General features: G+C 42.5%; 1 protein-coding gene across 1 annotated transcript in view; it reads right to left on the bottom strand.

Annotated features, from left to right (window-relative positions):
• The window catches only part of cep76 (centrosomal protein 76), a 43,602-nt gene that overhangs the window by 317 nt on the left and 20,139 nt on the right, over positions 1–23,146 (bottom strand). Inside the window, exon 13 of the mRNA XM_079275002.1 lies at positions 1,275–1,368. Within this exon, the coding sequence (XP_079131128.1) occupies positions 1,275–1,368 (94 nt within the window). The remainder of the gene's footprint in view (positions 1–1,274; positions 1,369–23,146) is intronic.

The raw sequence follows: 23,146 nt of genomic DNA, 5'->3' as shown, positions 1-23,146 counted from the left end.
AACGGATCCAGAGAGAGAGACAGAAAAACAACAACAACAAGAAAAAAAGAAACTGATTGACAGCTTTAATTAAGAAAAGCAGCGCGGGCTCTGTGCATTTCCTCCCGCGGCCTCTGGGGCCCGAGCAGCGGTAACGGGGAAAACAATACCTGATTTTTAAAACACATTATCTATTCTCCGAGCGGTTGCATTCGTGTATGTTTGTGTAGGATTTTTTTTTTAATGAGGACTTTAAATTTGCTGAGCTAAATCAAACTGTAATCCATGCTGCTTGATCGTGTGGAGACAGCACCTAAAACACTGTATTCTCTTAAGGACATTAGTGAGATACCAGATGCTTCTCTCACAGTTTCACCGTGATATCTGTATAGAGAATGTTCACCGTCAATACACATGTGATATGACAGCAACAAGTTGACAATTAATTCCCTCATTCGGAGGGGTGAATGTATCAGCTGCTCCATTTGAATCATTTCATTCTACAAATAAGATATGTGTGAGTGGGAGACCTTTATCCATGAGAATCTAGTGCTGTGACTACAGAATCTGTTATTCTCCTCCCCGGCTTTGAAACAGACCTTCATGCCGAGGAATGAAATGAACAGATAATCAGCCTTCAACTGAATAAATACAAAATATTTAGGCTCTTTCTTTGTGGTGTCTGGCTGTACTCCACCGATTTTACACTGGTCCATCTGTTTATTTGTTACATTTGTCAGATAAAAAGAAAAGGCTTTTACATATAGACATGGGCATTTACCAGGCAAGAAGGGACAGCAAAGAGGAGAGATGCAACTGAATAGCATTATGGGATATGTAGGAATAAAGGGACGATATCTCAGCCAATGCTCCTTTGATCAGTTTCTTGTGAGTATACGTACGGCCTTTAAGGTCAGAACAAAATTGCTCGAGTTCCCTTTTTAATATTCGTCATTTGTCCAACTTTTTGCCTAATATGGACATGAAATCGTGAGCATTTCACAAGGAGCTTTCATTCAACATCAAGCTTTTCATTTTCATGAGCCTTTCTACGGGAGAATATTTTTTTTAAATCAGAGAATTTGACCTGATCTATATTAATATGGTCTGCCGCTTATTTTGAGGCATAACATGACATCTTCATACGAGCTGATGTATGTATATTTTTGGGATTCTAAAACATTAGTTTCTTCCTCATTTGAAGGTGAAATTGCTTCTAAAACAGCCGTGTGTTTCATTTAAAACAGATCACATTCATCATGAACAGGACTGTTTTTGACTTTAGAGTATATTACCTGTGAGGAGCCGTGTTGGTCAGCGTTTTGTTGTGTGCAGCAGCTTTCCGTCAGCAGATTCCTCATTGCTGCAGACATTTCTCTGAACGGTAACCTTTAAACAGCAAGGAGTCGTTACAAGAAACAAGACTAAAGGACCAGTAAGAGGGGCACAAGTACCAGGACGATGGAAACAGGGTGACACTGGACTCCTGTATGTGCTTTCAGTGCAGCATCCCCTCCATCTAGATCATTACGTGCAGCTCGGGGGGGGCGGGGGGGGGTTGGTGTTCGGGGTAACAGCCACTGATTATGGTGTAAGGGAGCGGAAATGGCAAGCAGGCATTAGCGCACAGCGACATTAGGGTCGTCCCAGACAGCCTGTTAGCTGAAGTGGGTTTTAATTAGCTATTTTCCAGTTAGTAAATGGTGGAATTATCAGTGGCCCCAAAAACAAGACTGAAAAGTGGGTTTGCAGTCAACACACACGCAGCACAAAAACACACAGTCACTCACATGCGTTCACCTTACTTGCGTACTTGCATGTGCATGCATGAGCCCAGTCACACACACTACCTGACGCACACACACACACGTATACAAAGGCTGCGGAGTACAAAGGCAAACACTCCAAGTAAATGACAGATACAGGCGTATCATATTAGCATAATGCGTGGCTCACAAATGGAAAAACCTATTATCGAGTTTTAGGGACAAAGACATTTCACCTGCCTCCAAACAAATCAGAGCTCGCTCAGAGAATTCTATGCTTACTGTAAGTGTTTATAAATGCAAGATTGCTTTCAATTGCAGCCCATTCAGCCGGTGAACGGAAGGCACTCCTGGGTTTCTTCTCCTCCTTTATGGACCTACTCCGAGCCGTCATGGCCGAGGCCGTCGCATCAGGATGATAACAGAAAGCGGAGGTTATTAGCCAGCTTTTTAATTAGATTCTGCCCTTCCAACCCAGTCTTGTCCCCTCTTTCTTTTTATACGTGGGCGCACCGCGGAGGCATTATTAATATTTAGATGAGAAGCCCCTGCCTCTTGCCTCGGAGCAGCCTCCCCCCAGTAGCGTCGGATGGTTGGATGGAGGGAGGGATGAATTCCCCTGATGGCCCTTCATCTCTGCTGCTGCCACGGCCGTGCAGCTTCTCTAATAGGGGAGAAGTGGATTCGGGCTGTTTGTCGTGCAGCTATATCATGTGGTGCCGTGCAGGAATTCTACTACAATACTGTTAAAATTAGCTCTGTATTATGGCATTACTATGCTGTGTGTGGGTGGGTTTTATTTTATTTTTGTATTCTTCTGGATCACTGGCCCACATGACATGACACCATGTTGAGATATTTCTAACACTGCTACAGTGATGCTTGATAACAGACAAATGACATGGATTTTTGAACAATCACAAATATTAGCATAATAAAAAAAGTCATATATATTATATAATCCGTTATAATTTCAGTGTTTTCTTTTTTATTAATGATATATTATTGCCTTATTATGAAGATCATGTTTTTGGATGTTTGTGTTTGTGCATCTCTGTGTCTGTCTGTCTGTCCACGGCTAATCTCGCATACTACTGGACCATCAGCCCAATCATTTCTGTGCTCATTTATGACGGAATGCTCACGGACCGAGGTGATTCACATTTTAAAAAAACTATTTTATTGACTGTTTAATACTGTCATTGATTCCTGACTCCTCACTACTCTTAGCCGGCCGATAGGGGCCGCAAGTGATCAACAACTGCTTCCCTTGATTTGCGCGCCAGGGTAAGACAATGTATAACTATCGCTCAGCAAATGAAACAACTGAACCGAGCGCTGACTACAAAGGAGCACGTCTTCTTGTGTTGGTTGCAGTGGCGGACCGTGCATTTTATACCTGGGCCATAACTGCTGTCCTACAGTTATTATTTGTTTTGTGTCAAAATGAAGCTCAATGCCGATAAATACACTGACCAAACAAAAATCCATCTTCATAAAAACAAGTTGTACAAATAATAATATACAAACAAGCATATTAAAGCTACTGCAGATATAAAAACAAAAGCAGTTCACTTACCAGAGCTGCTGTTCACTATTTAAAGACAAAGTCCATCCTCCTTTCTTTGTTAATAAAGAGTTTAATCTCACGGTTGTTCAGTACATCCGTGCGTTTTAGTTCCAGTAAGAAGTCTTTCTCGATTCATGGACGCCAGTGAAGACAGTCGAGCCTCCCCAGTTGTATTCCTTGAATACGTTTTAATGTGTTTGATTGCTGAAAATGTCCGCTCGACAGAGGCAGCAGATTTTGGGATTGTCACCGCCCGACACGTCAGGCTAGCCCACTGACCAATCACGTATGGCTAGGCCAGCTAGCAGCTCTGACATGTCAAAGAATACGCCCAACATGTCAAACTAAAGATCTGATTGGTTGAAGACTATGACAATCAACAATATTGTCCCCATTCACTTAAACTGCAAAGGAATTCACTTGTGAGTCTGCAGACCTCTGGCTCTGTTCTTACCTAGAGACACAGAGGTGAGATCTGATTGGATAAAAGCTCTACTTAAAACAAGCTGCACTGGAAGCAGAGCAACTGAGGAAGACAGGAGCTGTGCAATGAGAAAATAAGATAATGGGAAAAATATTATAATACATGTACTGTATTTATGAAAAATTATTATATTATAAAATAGCTATAACTTTGTGACTATGTCTAGGCCAGCAGAGAAGGCCTTGCTGGCCCTGACGGCCCACCACTGGTTGGTTGTAAATATCACTTGCACAAATTTTTTTTTTGAAGCAACTTTCAATAATTTACACAAAATACTTTACAAAATAAATCAAAAAATCGGTGTAAACACTGTAAAATCAGTAGTATCTATAGCTGTCAAATAATGCAGTCTCGAAAAATACAATATTTCCCTCTGAAATCTCATCTTGGAAACAAAGAGGAAGTAGCATAATATGGAAGTACAAATGTGTCAAAATTGCAGTACCTTATTTGGGTAAATATAGTTGTACGTCACTTTCCAGCACTGCTTAGGGGTGGGCTATGAAGGCAAATCACTGTCAAAATCCGAGAGCGCAAATGAGATCCATGCGCCCGTGAAAATCAAACAGCCGCTCACGTATTTTACTTTGACTCCGCGAGCAAAATTCACTCTCGCGAGAGCAAAAGCCGCTCGCGGAGCTTAAACCTGCTCGCTCGCAAAACTTTAACCCGCTCGCTCGCGAGTAGTTTTTCTTTTTGACAGTAAGTGGGCGGGCCCAGTCGCCATTGTATCTCTACATCTAATTGGTTACAATCCTTGTGTTGGGATAAACCGGATATCACTCTGACTCAGACGCTCGGGGGAGATTTTCAGATTGCAGGTCAGGGGAAAATAATGTACATTTTACTGCACGGGTACTTTTACTTTCTGCACTTAAAGTAGATTTTGCTGATAATAACATTGACTAAGGTTTTGAATGCAGGTATTTTACTCGTAGTGGATTATTGTTTCAATAGTATGGTATTAGTACGTTTACTGCAGTGAAGGATCTGAATACTTTTTCATCCCCTTATTACTTGTCAGTGATTTAACAGTTAATATACAAACGGTGGGACCTAATCTTGGCTCCAGATCTTTGAGCAGGTCCAAATTGTTGCTCATATTATATACAACTATATTATATCTCTTCTGTAACCACAACAGTATGATTAAATATGATCACATCATGTTTAAATCAATTAAGATCAAAGAGTTTCTTTGAGCTATTTGTCACAAGAGGTTTGAGTATCAAACACACATTGTCAGTAATACAATGATGGAGTGAATTTAAACTAATCTGAGCAACTTGACTTTAACACGTTTTTAATTATTATATTTAACAACTCTATTAACATAATTTGTATTTCATCAGCCTCTACAGTCTGAAAAGTTTACAAAACCTGTCGGACAAATGTAGAACACCTTGAGATGTAGTGGAGTAGTGTCTAGTGGCGGATTGAAAACCACCTCCATCAGAACTAGCGTCTGCGTCAGAGTGATATCCGGTCTATCCCGAGACGAGGATTGTAACCAATTAGATGTAGAGATACAATGGCGACTGGGTCCGCCCACTTACTGTCAAAAAGAAAAACTACTCGCGAGCCAGCAGGTAAAAGACTCACGAGCGAGCAGCTTAAAGTTTCGCGAGCGTGCGGATTTAAGCTTGCACTCTCGGATTTTGACAGTGATTTGCCTTCATAGTGGGCAATATAACTGAAATCAATATCAAATTATAAATAGAAAAGAATAGAATATGTTCAAATGTTGACATATATCTCATCAAATTGAGGATCAGTTGTGTTTTTGTAATGCAGATAAAGTAACACCGAAAGCAACAACTTTGATAATGCATGTTGTTGGTTTTCATGTAGAATATTATCATTTTCTGTGCTCACATGTACTGTAAAAACAGCTAGATGTATTGAAGAGAAGAGGTCTAAATATTCATAAATACTCATAGCATTCATAAATGCGTCAGCCAGACAACCCAAGGACATTTCAATCACATTAACACTGAGGTGTGCTAATCAGGCAAACAAACACTGTGTGTGAGTTCAAAGGAAAAGAGTTTGCAACAGACCGCAGAAAGTCCCGAGGCTTTGTTTCACTCTTGAGCAGACTTATTGGAGTGAAGGTAGTTTTAGGGAACCGAAGCTGAACAAACATCTGAAGCCTTTTCAAAATGAATAACAATTAGGTGATTCAAAAAAGAAAAAGTGTCCCAGTCCAAATGGTGTGTAGGAGAGACATCTGTTTCTGCAGGTTAGCTGAGGTGAATCCAGCGGGATGGAGACAAACTCCCTGTTGTTACAATGTAGCTGTCGACTTTCTTGTTTCACAACTTTCCCAGGGCCCGGCTGTACGCATCAGGTTGCTTTTACACTTATTCCAGTTTTAAAAGTGATAACAGTATAACAACAAACAGACACTCAGGTGATCAGTGATGCCCAATGGCTACCAGATGCTTGATTCCTTTTCAATAACTGTGGACAGAAATATCTAATAAACAAAAAGAAACGATGTCATGTTCTGCAGTTTAATAACATACAGTGTGTCAATGTACAGCAGGTCAAGGCTCACAGCTGGAGGGTGGGGATAAATGAATAAGTGGAGTCGGCAACACACTCTTTATCTGCAGTGGCCTACGGTTACCAATAGACGCCTTGCTCACCTAGCTTTTTCCAGAATGAAATGATAGCAATTAGACTAGATTTAGGATGTAATATCCAAACGTTAAAATGTCACAAGTTACAGCACGCTGAATGAATAAACTCACCAGCTCAGGGTAAGTACCCTGAGCTTTCCACTTAAGTTTAAGTTTATTGTCATATACATTTACACATATACGAAATGTGTCCTCTGCATTTAACCCATCCCTAGCTTATTGGGAGCAGTGGGCAGCTGAGAAGCACTTATTGTATTTGTATTCGTTTGTTTCTGCACTCTTGCTCTGGTTTATGCTCTGAGATGCTTGTGTAAACACGGAGATGCACTTATGACTACTGGTGACTAGTAGTTCTCTTGAATACCTATGTTGAATACACTTATTGTAAGTCACTTTGGATAAAAGCATCTGCTAAATGACTGTAATGTAATGTAATTATGAAAAAAAAATGTTTTGGTATCAAAGTGGTTGGGGCATTAATATATAAAGAGAACAGGATGCGTGTCTGAGGTGGCGCCCTTTTCATTTCTGTGAATGTTGCTCAGTGACGCATGAAACAAAAGAAAAGTTTGACTTTCGAGTGTAGAATTCAGATAAAAGTACCCGGATCTTCCACATTATGGGGCCCATAGAACAAGAGCACTTTCTTTAACCCCGCCTCCCAGCCGTTGGCCCTGCCTCGTTTTCGGGCTCATTCACATGAACGGAGGAAGGGAAATAACTCTGTTCTTTTATTAACTGTTGATTTACAGACATCTCTTTCCGTTTTCCTATCAGAAAAAAAGTTTTTTTGGGCCCTTTGCATCACGCGACGGACCAGGAAATTGTAATTCTACCGTTTGCCCACTGTAAAATTTGCTTTGAATCCTGGCACTCTTCCTGGGGGGGTTTGGGTTGGGGGCCTGACCTTGCACTATGAAAACAAAGTGTTAAAAATGTAGAACAGACGCGTTAACAAAATATTATTGGAAAGTTGCTGTCCTCAACGAGCAATGGAACAAATAACGTGAAAAGAGACGATAAAACATGGACGTAGTCTTGTCGCTCCTGATGTCAGCAAGTGGTTTCTGAAGAGCTGCAAAAAACCAAGATGGCGATCGGCAAAATGAAAATTTTGAGGCTTCAAAAAGGCAGTCAGCAAACCGATGGGTGACGTCACAGGATTGACTCACTTTTGGAGCCCACATCAAGTGACTGCACAACCTCATGTTAAATGACTCTGTGACAACATTGGAAAAAAACTAAATCTGATCTGCCGTTTAATCTTAATGTGTCATTCTTACTCAAAATGTTTAGTGGCCTATATGATAGCTCTCTGGTCTGAAAAACAAATAACTCAAATAAAATAAATGCTGAGCTCCAGTATATAGAAGTTTGAAAGCTCTGATCCTTTGAATCAAACTAACTTGCTGAATAAATTAGACCCCTCGTGAGCAGCTGCCATGTAAACATTCCCCCGTCTTTCCCAAGTCGCAGCAGTCTTGAAAAAGTCATGTGGCGGAGTCACGGTGAATTCTCATCGACTGTGACATCTCTGTGATTTAAATGGTAGACCTGTGTACCTCCGAAGTTTACCACCATCAAATATAAAACAAAACAAAACCTCCCCATTCCAGCGAGACCGCTTGGCTGCTAAATATTTCAAAAAGCTTCCCCCTTTTTCCTCTTGCCGGCAATCAGGAAACAATCTTTCCTTGTCTCTCCCCGGCATCTTCAGGGACTCTGGGTACAGAGTGTGAGGGAAGACGTCTGAATGCGAGATGACTGCTCCAGATCCGATGGCGGATGGGTGTAGCCGGTTGGAGGGAACTTTAATTGGAGATGCGGCTGGCTCCTGCTCCAGCGGAGGGAGAACAGGAGCACGAGTGGCTCCCAGTGGCTCGGTGCATCGCATAACCAGTGACCTAGAAACAGCAACGCCGATCACTCCCCGGAGTTGACTGGGAAGGAGCCGCACCTCTAACGAATGCACGAGTCTGATCAGGGCAAACAGAAGCATTGTGGGTATGCGGGACAGGCAGCGGCGAACGTGTGACCCCAAAGTGCTGAGGTGGAAGAGATGCAGTGAGTTGCTGTGGACTGCTTTGTTCAGATAAAGGATGCACGATCAAATCCAGTTCATAGAATTTACAATAACAAGACAGGACATTGTGGACAGAGCTGGACATTTGAGGACATAAGCTGACAGGACTTAGCAGGGACAATAAGACGTCTAATCTGACGCAGCCTCAACCCACAACAAACACACGACTCTCTTCATTTTTAAACTGCTCTCGTTCACAGCGTCAGTTAAAAACAAACACTGTACTTTTATTTAGCAATGATACGAACACTTTATACAACATTATAGTTTAGTTGTAAGCAGTTATAAGCATTCAGTAATGTACAGTCTCAATGATTAGAACTGCCCTGTAGGATAAAGATTTTATTTGATTACAGTAATTACTATATTGTCATTCAATATATATTCATGATTTACATCAGCTTACAACTTACAATAGTGTGCTATGAACCATTTATTTAATGTTTGCCTATAATTGATCGATGGAGGGTTGAAGTGTTGGCAGGAAATCTTGAAAAATACTTCCGACACTCGGCTTCCTCCTGCTCTCGTCTCATCATCCATTCAACTGCACTTTTTACTTCCTGCCACAACAGTACACTATAATACCTCCATGGACCCAGACGTTCAGTCCCCTACACCATTTCATTATCTCAACAAAGTTTAATGTCATCTAATCGATTTATTTAGCACGGCACAATGACTGAACTGCTGAAATGAACATCTGGAAAAGTAAAGTCCATTTAAAAAACCTTTGATGATTTAGCATTTTGAAGCTTGGGTTGGTAAGCTTGAGAAACTAGCAAAAGTATGCTCGATATTCAGTAAATTATATAATAAGTACATCGGCATTCATGCTTTTCCAGTCACCGATCCCTGATAATGTTACAATGTAAAGAACCAGTCTGTTTAAATTGACAGGAGGAGAGCTAGTAACGTTAGCAGCATGCTAACGGCTAACAAACGGAGGTTACACTCAGTTACATTACGATGCGTTCAAGCTCTGTTCATTAAAAATGAGGATTGGGTGAAGGTAAATTATGATATATTATTATTACATAATATATATTAAGCAGCTTATAATACCTCATTAAAACTACAAATGACCAGATTTAGATCTATAGATGACTATAACTGAGTAAAAGGATAACATTGAGAAGGTTTGATGGCTGACACTGACTTCAGAGTGGTGGCAGAAAAGCCTGGAGCCTGTAGACCAGCTGCTATGATCAAGGCAAGGCAAGGCAAGTTTATTTGTACAGCACATTTCAACAACAAGGTAATTCAAAGTGCTTCACATAAAACCATTAAAAGCATCAAAACATAAGGCAAAAGAAAAGGAGATTTAAAAACAATTAAAGAAACAGTGTAAGAAATAAAATACAGTAGTAAAATGCAGAAATGCAGGAAATTGATTAATATATTAATTGAATGTGGTTCAATTAAAGGCAGCAGCAAACAGAAAGGTCTTCAATCTTGATTTAAATGAGCTGAGGGTCTCAGCAGACCTGCAGCTTTCTGGGACTTTGTTCCAGATATGTGGAGCAGAACAACTGAACGCTGCTTCTCCATGTTTAGTTCTGACTCTGGGAACAGAAAGTAGACCGGTCCCAGACGACCTGAGGGGTCGGGATGGTTCATAAGGTAGCAGCAGATCAGAGATGTATTTTGGCCCTAAACCATTCAGTGCTTTGTAAACCAACAGCAGGATTTTAAAGTCAATTCTTTGTTGGACAGGAAGCCAGTGCAAAGACCTCAGAACTGGAGTGATGTGGTCCACCCTCCTGGTCTTAGTGAGGACTCGAGCTGCAGCGTTCTGAATCAGCTGCAGCTTTCTGACGGACTTTTTACAGAGACCTGTAAACACACCGTTACAGTAGTCCAGTCTGCTGAAGATAAATGCATGGACAAGTTTTTCCAAATCCTGTTGAGACATAAGTCCTCTAATCCTTGATATATTCTTCAGGTGATAGTAGGCTGATTTTGTAATTGTCTTGATATGGCTGTTCAGGTTGAGGTCTGAATCCATAACTACACCTCGATTTCTGGCTTGGTTTGTGGGTTTTAACATCAGTGACTGAAGCTGAGCGGTGATTTTCAATTGTTCGTCCTTGGTACCAAAAACAATTACTTCTGTTTTATCTTTGTTTAATTGAAGAAAATTCTGGCACATCCAGTTGTTGATTTGTTCAATGCAGTTACCCAGCCCTTGTATGGGATTATAGTCCCCTGGTGACATAGTTATGTAGATTTGTGTGTCGTCTGCATAATTATGATAACACACTTTGTTGTTTTCCATAATCTGAGCTAGTGGAAGCATGTAGATGTTGAACAGAGGAGGCCCCAGTATTGAACCTATCAAACAACAGGGATCTGTCTCTGCCACTTTGGATCATCAATGATCGGTAATTAGTATCGGCGACAAAAGAACGTGATCAGGGATCTCCAAAAGTTATATTTGATCTGTGATCTGATCCGTGATACGATCCGAACTGTGAGTTTTATGATCCGTGTCACCACTACTTAATACCCGGCCCAGTGTTGCCAACTCTTTTTCTATGAATGCCAAGTGGGCAACCCTGACAGCCCCTCCCTCCTCCCACAAAATTGTTATCATTACGAAGGTAAATAAGGAACATTGCGACTGTTAGTGCTCACAGTTGTCAAGCTAGCAACTTGTCGAAGACTCTGGTGACGCACAATGAGTGCACATGCAGAGTGTGTACTGGTAGACAGGCAGGCAGCCGTCCAATCACTTCATTCAGGGCCAAATGAAATGATTGGACGGGCTTATCAGCTCTTATTTATTTATTTGTTATTTATTCGATTTATTGATTGCTGTGACGGGATGTAATGAGAATTTCAACAAATACAAGATAAAAATCTTAATGAGGAAGATTTCCCACCCTAGCTTTAAATGGCACTTGGACTGCCCACAACCACAACGTGTATCCGGTATGTTAGTGAACCAGTATTTCTGTTTTTCACCCTTTTCCTTTTTCTCCGTTTTCTATACGAGGCTTAAAATGCAGCAGAATATCAGGTCAAGTTGGACTGTGCCATGTTGGGGAGGGGCTGTGCATTTACTCCCCTACTGCAGACTGGCCTGCAGCGTAAGCAGTGTGTTTGAATTTGGAGAAAGACTGGAAATGCGAGCAAGACTGCATAGTCAGCTCAGTCCACAGAATGGTAACAGCTCAATGGGGGTGTTTCTTAGACCTGCCACCCAGCCACTGGGATATAATGTTACAACATGGGGCTGAACAGTTATCAGTGCATGTGTCATTTACAAATGACTAACGAGACAATATCTACTCTATAAAGAAATGTCTCAAAAGGCTGCATCTCCAGCTTACGTTTCCCCATCTTTAGGTACCGTGTGTGAACATTTCCTTTATAATGAGGTGAATCAGAGAGAGAAAGAGAGAGAGACTCCCATTAGTGGTGGGGGGGGGGGGGACTCCTGCATCTTCTTCCATCAATTAGCACTGCAGCCAAACCAGAGCAGCAGCGCCGCTGATCGCTAAAGGAGCTGCAGCCAGCAAGACCAGCGGCTTGGTCACTGTATGACTTCTGATTCAGAGGGCCCAGATGGGGCAATGACAATCCCAGGCTGGAAATCACTCACACGCCGAACCATGAGGTTAGCTCCCAACGCGCCAGTTAGTCCGTTAGCCATGCCATCAGCTGGACTGGGAGATGGTCAGCCAGTCCTCTGATGCCGATATTCAGCCTCTCCCCACACACTCTGGATGTGTCTGTACATGCTGGGCTGTATAGTGAACGTACATATGAATAAATCAGACAACAACAAAAAGCAACGTGTCGTGATTGGGTTTCCTGGTTTGCAGGATGCTGTTAGCTGCAAAGTACATCAGGCAGTTTGGAAGAGAGGTTCCCAATTTGAATCTCCTAGTGGTCACAAGAATAAGAACAAAAAGATTATTCATAAGATAAATAAAAGGAAAGAAAATAATATTGCACAAAATCAGTCTTTTTTATGTGCCTGTAGTCTTTTATTATTTTACATTTCCAGGCCTCTAATGATTGTACAGATAAATCAAGGGGCTAAATCTGACCTGGAGGTAACACATCTTTAAGATGACAAAGGGCCACAGGTAGCCTGTGCTCTCAGGGTCACAAGCCCAAAAACGTTGGGATAACATAGGCGACCGCGTTATTCATCGCGATCTGTCCAGAATTGAAAAGAAAATGTTCGGCCGCATCCTCGCTTCCCTCCTCAAAGAAAGAACCTCTCCCCTTCCTTTCATTTGTCTCCCCGTCGACATGCATCACAGCCTTCACATTAATCACCAGTCTGTCGCTCCGCTCTCTCCTCCTCCTGCTCTCAATTTATTCACATTCCTCTCTTTTCCCCTTCCTTTACCGTGAATCATGCCTAATTAGGCGCTCTCTAGATCTGATTTTCATAAAAGGCCTGGGGGGGAGGGGGAGTGGGGGCTGGTGGGGGGCTGGGGGCTGGTGGGGGGTGGTTGGTTATGACAATTATTTTTCATATATGGAACGGGGACAAAGGATAAATGGTTATTAGTATTCCGCACCTAACGAAAAAAATCACAGAAAGATCCCGCTCTTGATTCTGCAATTACAAAGGGACGCTGCTGTTTTTTTTTCTTCTTTATATGCGAGGAGATGAGACACGGCAGATAACGGTCAGTAACGATCGTGAAATGAAACATGAGATTTGATAAGAAAACAATCACGTTAAAATACCGTGTGGACCGGAAATACAAATTCTTGTAGAATTTCAACAGTAAGTTACTAGCTAAATATCCGCCGAGCCACATTGGACTGGGTGTTTTTCCATGTAGAACTGATTGAGTCTGCATCTAGCTCTCCTCAGCACCGGTCTCCTGCAGTCTGCTTTTTTTTGTCCCAATTAGTGGCTACCATGGTTGCAAGTGCAGCCCTCTTCAGCGGATCCGTATCAAGACGTAGAAACAGAAGGCAGCAGAGAAAGTGACCGACTTAAAGGGTGAAATGATGCCATGATGTGCATATTCCACACACACTCATACACACACACATTGTCCAGTTTTCCTCATGCATTGAAGAAGTGAGTCTCTACATTATTCAGAATGTATTAAGAGCAGCAGCACCTGACAGCCTCGGGGCGGATGCAGGGGGTGAGAAAACATTGGTTTAGGTGGAGAAGATCCGGTGATGTCCTCTGTTATAATAATAACAGACACACACACACACACACACACACATATTTATGTACACTGATGATGCCATATTGAGTGGGCTCTATTGTTTACGGCCCCCTGGACAGGGTCTCCAGATGGCAGGGTGCCTATTACTGCGGCCCCTACTGTGAGGGCCCCACTGTGTGTGTGTGTGTGTGTGTGTGAGTGTGTGGTTGCATGTGTTCTATAAATGTGTGTAGCTGCAAATACAGAGAGATGTTCACCTCGATATTTGTGTGCATTTCTGTCTGTATGTCTGCAGGGCAGGTCGTGTGTGTGTGTGTGTGAGGTTGTGTGTGTGTGTGTGTGAGCTAGAGGCGACGTACAGTGAGACACCGGTGTGACATTCCTTCAAAGGCCTCATCAGAGCCTTTTCGCCCACAAAGGAGAGTGCAGCGCGTGCTCCTCCGGGGGGATTAGCTCGGGCATCGGTCATTAAGGCCTCAGCCAAATGGCTCAGAGGAGACGCTGATCTATAGCATGAAACACACACACACACAGACACACACGGCCGTATGGTGGGCCCAGCTCATGAATATGATTACATAGTAATGGAGGATGCAGGGATGAAGTGCATCACACTATGTTTCACTGTGCAGTCGGGACTCAAGACATAAGTGTGGACATTCAGTTACAAGTCTGTATTTTCTTTTCTTTTTTTAAGATTCTTGTCTTTCTGATTTGGGTGAAATGTGTGGAGTAAGATTATGATGTGATGTTTGAAATTTAACATAAGTATGTTACTGGTGGGAAACTGAAGAAGAAGAAAAGAAGAGAAAACATGTCTAGTCATGGGGGGGGGGTTGTCTCCATCAGCTCTCATTGACGTCTATCATCCACCTCTGACCTTTTATTGCCGATCAACAATACAACACATTGATCGGCAGAGAAGAACTGTGGCGTCAATTTGTCAATCAATCTCTAAAGGTCACTGAGGGAACAGATTGCATGTGATAGGATTATGACAAATTGGATTAAAATAGATTGGAGCTTTGTTAGCGTTACTGAAATGAAGGAGGTTCAATGGTTCTAGTAATGGAAACGGTGAGATTATGCACAAAGTGATTTTATTGCACTTGTGTACTTGATGATGTATGAATCTTGAGTACGTCAGTAGGAAATTAAAGTTATGCTTTGGTTTCGAGCTGAAAATGATATAGCAACAGAGTTGAGGTGCAATTTACTTTTTTATGTAAAAATGGCAAAATGAATCATCAGTTCCACCTTCCCAAAACTGCTCGTATTTTTGCTTGGTTTTCATGGTCTTCTAGTCAATACTAGCATTTGATAATTGGGTTTGGACTGGTCCGATAAAACAACATTTATTTTAGTTTTTCTGACATTTTAAGAAATTTAAAGAATTATCAAAACATCTAGAAAATAATGAGCGGATGATTCAATTAGGAGAATAATCAGTAGTAACCTGTCTTTTTAAAGTTTTTATCTTAATCGGTTGTTGAGTTTTTTTTTTTTTTAAATGAATAAATTTATACCCAGTTTAATTTGTCTGCGTCTCTCTTTCACCATCTAATGTACAGACCACTATGGCATCATCAGAAAATGGTACATTTCACTTTTGACTTTTTGAATAAGGACATCCGTCATTATTTGTCGGATGCCCCCCCCGTAAAATGTTTTAAAAATCTGTCAAATCTTCTCTGTATACAAGTGATATAAGAGGGACAGACTGACTTGGACAGATACACAGGAGAACATAAACAGCTAGAGAAGCTTCATGGATCAGTATAAATATATACCTCCTGCCACCCCAGTGACATATCTGAACTGTAGACAATTCATTACCTGCGAGGAAAGCTGACAGGACGTGCTGCGATGCTTCCTTTTGTATATGGCACAGAGACACGCTGACATTTCAACATAATGGTGCCAATAATGCATTCATCTGTTCACCGTTTATGGACCAGCAGTCAGGAGTGATGTGATGTCATGATATGTACCTCAAGCTGCTGCAGCATCTTTTAGATTGGGGAGCATTTGACTTTTACCATTTGGATAAACAGTGGATCGAAGAAGGTAAATGGAGACAATGTGGGTTTTATAGTTTAGAGTTCTGTTGTTGGAGACTGTATTAGCGTTCATCACACATTTTCATCGGCAGTAATACTCTTCCTATCCTGGCCGTCTACTCTCTTCCGTCTCCATCATCGGCATTCTTTGCACAGCATTGCTGTTCCCTCCTTTCTTCAGTGGGTGATTCATTATTTACACAGTGGTATAGATCTACGAGCTCTCAGTGCGTTGCGGTTGCTGAGCCACATGGCCCAGAGGCGGCGGAAAGGGGCTGGTTGAGCGGGTGGCCCGGTGCATTTCATCTTACGAAAGCAAGCGAGGCGAAAATGCAGCGCTCTCCGAAAGGTCATCGCCACCCACCGGGTCTGCTGTGATATTTTCATTATTGAGGTGAAAAAAAAAAAAAACCGCTCGCTCCGCCACACTCAGCTCTCTGTGTATGTGCACCACCTTCAGGCCTGCTGCAGTAATCCCCAGTGGGCCACACTATGTGATGGAAGGGAAGGGATAAGGGATGCTTGGTTTGTGTGTGTATGTGTGTGTGTGTGTGCATGTGTGGAGAGAAAAAGTAAAGGAGAAAATGCAAGCAGAGGCGAAAAGGAAAACATTTGGAAATGGAAGAAGAGGAAGGAAAGCAATTGAGAGAAAAAGGAGTAAGAGAGCAAAATGGAACATAAAAAGGACAGAGAGAAAAACAGAAAGAAAAAATAAGTAAGGAAAGGAGGGAGAAAGATAGAGGTGTGAGGAGATAAAGGAAGGAAGAGAGACTTCATTACATAGACGTCTCTCCGGCTAAAGCTGGGAATCAGATAGGCTCTGATTGTTTTTCTCAGATACACTGTAATCTGGCTGATCTCCAAACAGTACTGTAATTGGATTCTTCTGGGATGATCAGAAAAAAAAAGTCCGATTAACTGTCTCCAAACAACAGGACCCAGAGAAGTAACGACGATGACCTCGATGATGGTTAAAGGTTTGGATTTTTGATAAGGAATTTGATTATTTTGTAATAATTAGGCTTTGAGATGTTTGATACAGCGTCACATGTTTCAATGCTGAAATATATATTTATTAGGATATTATAATTACTGTCAGACATACTGTATGTGATCAGGAGATCTGCTGATATTTTGAAACATATGCTTCCTGAAGAAGTAGGACATCCCCGTACTGATGATGTTAAATGTTCAAACAGCACTGGTGGGTCCATTTGCCTATTCACTGAATGGAGTATCTCTCCGTTAAATATGAAGCTAGAGCAGTTAGCTTAGCTTAGCACACACTTAGAAACAGGGAGAAGCACCGCCTAATTAACAAGTTATATCTTGTTTGTTTAATACGTTCAAAAGCAAAAAGTAAAAACCACAATAACTTTGTGAGAGGTTATCTTGTCGTTTTCACACTTGCTTAGTGCTTCCTCCGGTTTCCAGTGTTTGAGCTAATCTAAGCTAATTCCCATGTGTCTCATAATTAGAGGTTCTAAATGCGAAATTGAGAACATACCAATTGCCTCGCAACGACTTTCAACATGCCGATGGCTGAGCCGGCGGCTGACAGCTAACCATGTGTTATGAATGAAGATCGAGTGAACAGACTGAGATCGAGGCGTTTAGCTCAATTCAAGCAATAACATTTATTTGTGACAGAAGTATTATGTCCAGCAGTTAAACGTGCACGGACCCCTAGCAAAAGGTAAAAGGTCCAAAAGTGAAACCTAAGAGCGCTTATACAGAGTAAGCAGGCGTGTCATCTGTTTCTCCTTGTGGAGCCATTGGTCAAAATCAAAGCAGAGGCGGATTTGTTTCTAGCATTCAAATAGCCTGATGGAGCACTGGGCAACGTCACCCACAATGGCTCACGTCCGGAACCTGCCTTCTCTGGAACGTCAGTGTGTGTGAAATGTTGATGTACAGCATATTGTTAACACTTAAGGTGCAGAAAAAGGGTGCAGTTCTAAACTATTTTGAAGTCTCTGTGTGAATAGATAAAAAGAGCTCTTCTCCTACTCTAAGATGGCAGTTTCTGCCGTAATCTGGTGGTTTAAGCAAGCGTTACTTTCAGGGCCACTGTATCTGTTTCTATCGTACGAACGGGTGACGGAATGCCCCATTCGGCGTTTTTGACCTACTTACAGTGACCTCACAACTCCGCAATATAAGCTTTACAAGTATAGCGCATATTATTTAACAGTGAATGAATATATTTTATTTACAAATGCTAACAGCGGCAACAGTGCTGAAAGAGCTAACAGAGTTAACCTGAGGAAGAAACGTCGGCCGAGACGGTATTATCCGCTGTAACCGTCATATAACAGCAGTGCAGAGCGGCAGCCGTGAGCAACCCAGTGGGGCACGCTCACATGCACTAACATGCACTAAATCAACCCAATCTCTGAAAGAAATCCGCTCCCATACAAGTAAACTGCACTTTCAATTACATTTTGAGAGAAACGTATTTTCCTCCGGAGCTAACCATCGCAGTTTAACTCAATTTGAAACACGTGGTTGTGAATTGAAACAAAAGAAGAACAATGTGACAACAATCACAATCACGTTTGTTCCAATTCAGTTCGAATTACTTGCAAGAACCGACCCGTGCAAACGCCTTCAGTGTATTTTCCATAACTTTTGTTAGGATCTCTTACAATAAATCATAAATGACTGTATGTTATCTGTGTGCATGCTTAAAGAAAACGACAAGATGAATAAAAAAGGGAAGGGATTGATTTTTTTCTCTGCTTTTTCCACCACACACACACACACACACACACACACATACACGGAACAAGCATCTGCCAAACACTGTTTGCATACAAAAATACTTCTTTATTAATTATGACGAGATATTGTTCTTTGAACATTTCTCGTATGACCCCGAAGCAATTACTGTCACTGAAGGTGTGTGAAATTGGTGTAAAAACACCAAAGCTGACTGTTAATTAAATCGTCCTTTGAAATGGCATTAAAACTCCCCTGAAAATATAAAGCCCTAATTGCCGTAACTCTTCCAGGGATGCTGAGGAGGATATAAACCGGGCCAGAGCAAAACAACTTTGCCGTAACAGGTTCATTTGAACGCTTTCTTCCATGATTAAGGTTGTTTTTCTCTGACTTCTTCCTCTCTGCCACGGGGTGAGGAAGCGGGCGAGTGGAGGAGAAGCCGGAAACACTTTTAAATTTGAAATACGAACACGTAACACAGCAAAAGTAGCCAAATCGGGCTGCTTGAGTTGTGTGATTACAGAGCTAGAAGTAGGGTGAACATCTTAGATGAGTGAACAATCCCAAGTCAGAATAACGGGAGGTTTCCCCCCTTACTTCTCAATCTGCTGACCAGTTTTTCCCCATGACACAATGACGAGAGGCCGCTGACGCCATTAAACTGTCTCTACGTCTACATGCAATATGACTAGGGTTGGGTACCGAAAACCGGTGCCGGTATGGTACCGGTTCCTATCTACCGGACCGAAATACAATGCAGATTTCGGTGCTTCCTTTCGGTGCTTCCTTTCGGTGCCTGAGCCGATTGAAATACTTTTTTTACACTACTCGTTAGCTCGTCCTAGGACCGATGCTAACGATAGCATCGGTCCTCCGCTCCTCACTCATAGTATTATTACAACCGGACGAGCCGTGCGTGCTTAGAAACAAACCCCTCCATCATTCTGGCAAAGCTTCGGCCATGATTTATTAAAAAAAACAGAGACCGAGATCTGTCATACGGCTGGCAGGCTACGGACCTGCTCCATCGACATCCGGGTACTTAGCGTTGCCGTTCATAACAAGTAAGGGGATGATTCTGAGGTGAACCGTCCCTTTGAAGTTTCATGAAGCAGTGTTTGACCCTCACCTCGATGTACTTGATGCTGCGATTATCAAACAGTCTCTGTCCCTCCAAATATTCCATGTACTGCTTTTCCTGCTTTTATCTTCTATTTCCTTTTCTTTCATCCGAGTCGTCTTTTCCTCCTCTCCGTTTCTTTCTTTATTCCTCTTTCACAGTCTCAATCGCTCCCCTCTGCTGCTTCACACAGCTTTCTCTCCCCCTCCAACTCTCTCTCTCCGCTTTCTTTTGATTGACCACCATTCTCAATAGCGGCGGCCAAGGTTATTTGGCAGCCGCCACAGAGCACATTTGTTTGTCCCTCTCTGCGACTGAAGAAGACACTCTGCTATTCTAATGGACTCCAGAAGAGAGAGTCCTTTTGAATTGGTTTAAAAAGAAAGGCCAGCAGAGTCCCTCTTTCCCTCTCTCCTTCTCTGCCTTTGTGGATGCTGACAAAGGAGTCTCTCTGTGCTTGCCATGGGACCAGATGCACCCAGGCAGTAGGCAGGATGCTAACCCCGAGAAGTCCTTATGGTCCTCCTGCTATAGGACATTAAAGCTGCACGGGGCAGCTTTGCATATTGGCAGCTCCGAAAAGCCGTGTGAGGTGGCTAGAGACCTGATCCTCAGTGAGCATAGAGGACGGAAGGTGACCAAATTGCGCCTCACTTCAGTTTCCAACAAGGTTGGGCTCACAATGACGGAAACCGAAAGGCACCGTTACAAATCGCTGTTAGTGTATCGATCCGTTGCGTGATGGGACAACGTTGTGTAAGAGGTCTGGTTAGTTTAAGGCACTAAACAGCTGCTTGGTTAGCTTGAAGGAAACATCGTGGTTTGGGGGGAAATGATGACTTCCTGAAGGAAAGAGGAGCTCCGTCGCCATGGCTAAAATAATAAACACGTGGTCATGGTTAGGGAACAATAGTGGTCGCGTTTCAAAGGAGAAAAGAAGTTGAGTGTAACACAGCGTATCCCGTGTTTAATCCAAGCGTCTCACTTTGAAAAAGGACGTAAAATTGGCAAAAGTGACACATTTAAATCATTTTCCACTGTTTTAACCCTTTGCCAGTTTCTTTAAGTAACGCCACTGTTGTTATGAAGAAAAAGAAAGACATTGAGCATGTTTTGTTTTTCTTTCTTTTTTTTAAATAAAGGAAAAAGTCACACTTGTTACCCTGGAGGACAAAAATGTTGTCTCCTTAAAACTGCTACAAAATATGATATATTAATATAATTTTGTAACCAACACCAGTCCTGATCATAAATTCCAAATATTCATTTATTTTTTCGAATTCAACCCTTAGAGTTTCCATAACACCAGAGAAAGGATTATTTTCAATGCTATGGGGATTTTTTTCTATCAATGATTAGCAACAATGCTGATTTTGATGCATTGCATAAAACACATAATGCAGCAGCAATGCCCTGAGTGGTGACCAGTATAACATCATGTGTTTGCCTCTTTGGGGAAACATGAGAAAAAGACTCAATGTGGTGGAAAATGGTAAAAAGCATTTGAAGGCAGGGCTCTGGATTGACTGGTATGATAGAATGCATGATTTTATGCTGGCCTTGGGATCAAAACGTGTGGTTTTAATGGGGACATTTTGTCCTTAAGGGCTCTGATTGTCTGTATTTTTCCGACACAGTTTATTATGAACTTATTATCCCCCCCCTTGCTTCTATTTATGCCGTCTGCAATTACACCGGCAAAATGATGGAAAAATGTAAAAGCCAAAAATGTCCCTCGTGATGCGCAAGGGTTAAATATGATATTTTGTTGACGCTCCATTCACCCTGACCGCTTCCCTTTGTTGCGCATGACTTCCTCCTTTGCTCCCATCGCAGTTACTACCGCCGCTACAGGTTTTAATCGCTTAGACAGATGTTTTTCACTTGCTGAAACCACACCCAAAAGTAAATGGACTGAACCTCAATTACTGAAACTTATGGCAGCTTGAGTGATGAGATCGAGCTCTCGGTTTGGTTCCTCTGCTGTTCCTGTGCTTTCTATCTCCAGACCTGATTGAGTTTAATCGGCAGCATGGGACACGCATGGCACGCGCTTAAAAAGCCTGAGCAGCAGCAGCAGTGCCGGGTTAGCAGAGCATCCATGCTGCCCATTCTTACGCATCCACTACAAGCACTCCTCAATCTATACAGATTGGCTTGATTTATGTTTTGGTTGTTAAATCACTTTATTTTGGAAAGCAAACCACAGTTTTAGAGCTGGGCAATGGAAAAGTCTTAATTGTGAAAACCTAAGTTGTGATTTAGAAGCATCGGTTGTAGCTGACCGCAGCACCACTGAGTTTGTGCTTGAAACCAGAGACATTAGAAGAAGAACTCATGTCCACTATTAGAACAGATTTCAGCAGTGGCGGCTGGTCAATAGAGGGCCATGGGCAGGGGCGGACTGGGGGGAAAAAGTGGCCCGGGAGTTACTGTCAGACCGGCCCACTCAATACACGGCGCGCTGCCCACTCAATGCACGGTTTTTGCAGCAGCTCACTCTTTTCTGCAACACCGTCTATGATTTTCTCACTGTCCAGCATCTGCAAAACATCTGTCTGAGTAGCCATCAACATAAAAGCCTCCAGGTGCTGTTGAGAGAGCGAGCTCCTGAGCCTGTTTTTGATATATTTCAGCGTCGAAAAGCTTTGCTCGCATGCTACCTGTGTGACAGAGAGGGTAATCAGGAACCTGTATGCAAGGCCTATGATGTGGTATGCATCTGTCAGGAGGTTGTACTGCTTCAGAACTCGGTAGCAACAGATTGGACAGTCCTTGCAAGATGAGCACTTTTTGTAAACCATCTCTGCCTCATCTTCAGCCTCATCTTCAGCATCCTCCGGCCCGGGTTCTGTTGTCTTGGTTGTGTACTCCTCAAATACTGATGCCTTCAGCCTATCCCACTGTCGTGCCAGACGTTTGAGCTCGCTTTGTAACTCGCATAGTCAAATCAACGTAATTAACACAATGACAGCCACAAAGTCATAAGAACCAGTCACATATATTCATATGACAACAAAGCACATCAATCCAGCAGACCTGCAGCGGATCCACGCATTCCACCACACAAGAGCACGAGCCATCAAATATTAGTCATAAAAACGTTACTGCAGATGTAAAAAAACAAACGCAGTTTGTCACTTACCAAATTCTTTGTTGACAAAGAATTTAATCCCAGTACATCGTTTCAGTTCCAGTAAGAAGTCCTTCTTGATTCATGGACGCCGTGACAGTCGAGCCTCCCCTGTATTTCGCCGGTCTACGGCGGCCATTCGCACCTCCGCGGCCCCGCCCCGACCGTCGCCCGGCACGAGCGCACGGCGCAGACCGCGGTTATGGAGAAAAGTTTTTAAAAGCACCGTCGTGTCCAGCCGTGCTATGGCGTCCTCGGATCGTGAGGAGTAGTATAATGTCAGTTTATACTGTTGATGCAGTTTTCACTGATTATTGACTTTCGGTATTCGAGTCAATTGAACGTGTTCTGTGAAGCATATAATATAGTCGGGGCCGGCGATGTCAGAGACCGGCCCAAACCCCGTCGGCCTACCGGGGATTCCCC

Source organism: Melanostigma gelatinosum, assembly GCF_949748355.1.
Source record: "Melanostigma gelatinosum genome assembly, chromosome: 9".
NCBI lineage: Eukaryota > Metazoa > Chordata > Actinopteri > Perciformes > Zoarcidae > Melanostigma > Melanostigma gelatinosum.
This window is presented reverse-complemented; position numbering and strand designations above follow the sequence as displayed.